This window comes from Anarrhichthys ocellatus, unplaced genomic scaffold (genome assembly GCF_004355925.1).
Source record: "Anarrhichthys ocellatus isolate YVR2014 unplaced genomic scaffold, GSC_Weel_1.0 scaffold226, whole genome shotgun sequence".
NCBI lineage: Eukaryota > Metazoa > Chordata > Actinopteri > Perciformes > Anarhichadidae > Anarrhichthys > Anarrhichthys ocellatus.
Window position 1 is genome coordinate 25,227 of NW_022280256.1, and position 753 is coordinate 25,979.

General features: G+C 35.2%; 1 protein-coding gene across 1 annotated transcript in view; it reads left to right on the forward strand.

Moving 5' to 3' along the window:
- The window catches only part of LOC116400963 (dachshund homolog 2-like), an 11,964-nt gene that overhangs the window by 1,353 nt on the left and 9,858 nt on the right, over positions 1-753 (forward strand). The window contains exon 2 of the mRNA XM_031879087.1: positions 166-275. Coding sequence (XP_031734947.1) covers positions 166-275 — 110 coding nt within the window. The remainder of the gene's footprint in view (positions 1-165; positions 276-753) is intronic.

Genomic DNA, 753 nt, shown 5'->3' on the forward strand with positions numbered 1-753 from the left:
TATAATGTAACTAGTACACTGTACCAGTTTACTGCACTGGTATATTGTAACTAGTACACTGTACCTGTTTACTGGTTTACTTTGATTTTATTATATTATATGTTAATTGTTATATTTATATATATATACATATACATTTTATATTGATTCATTATTGTTTTTCAGCTCTCGACCAGGCCGTCCTCCGAAGAGGATGCTGGGCGTGGCCACGGTGATGGACGGCTCCAGGCTCCTCCCACATTGTCTGATAAGCCCTGCCCTGCTGTCACAGACAGGTGAGAGGAACAAACGAACAGTGAAAACCACAGAAGAAGAAAGAACAACTGTTAACTGCAGCAGTCTGATAGTATTTATGGAGTACTACTACCTAAGGGCTAATATCACCAGTACAAGTATATAATATGATATAACATATAATATACAACATCATATAATACATAATATATAACATGATATAATATAACATATAATATACAACATCATATAATATAGAAATGAAAGTGTGTCTTCTTCACTGGTTATTCAACATCTGTATGTTTTAATTCTACCGAGTGATTAGAGCTTTAATTAGCTAATTAATTAGCAGACAGAGAGATGATTGACATATTTGAGTCTCACCTCAAGCACTGTGTGTGTATGAGAGAGTGTGTGTGTCAAGACTTATCTAATGTTGAAAAAAAAACATCCAAGAAAAGCAGCAGGTAGAGAACAGAGTACCTGAACAGGTAGAGAACAGAGTACCTGAACAGGTAG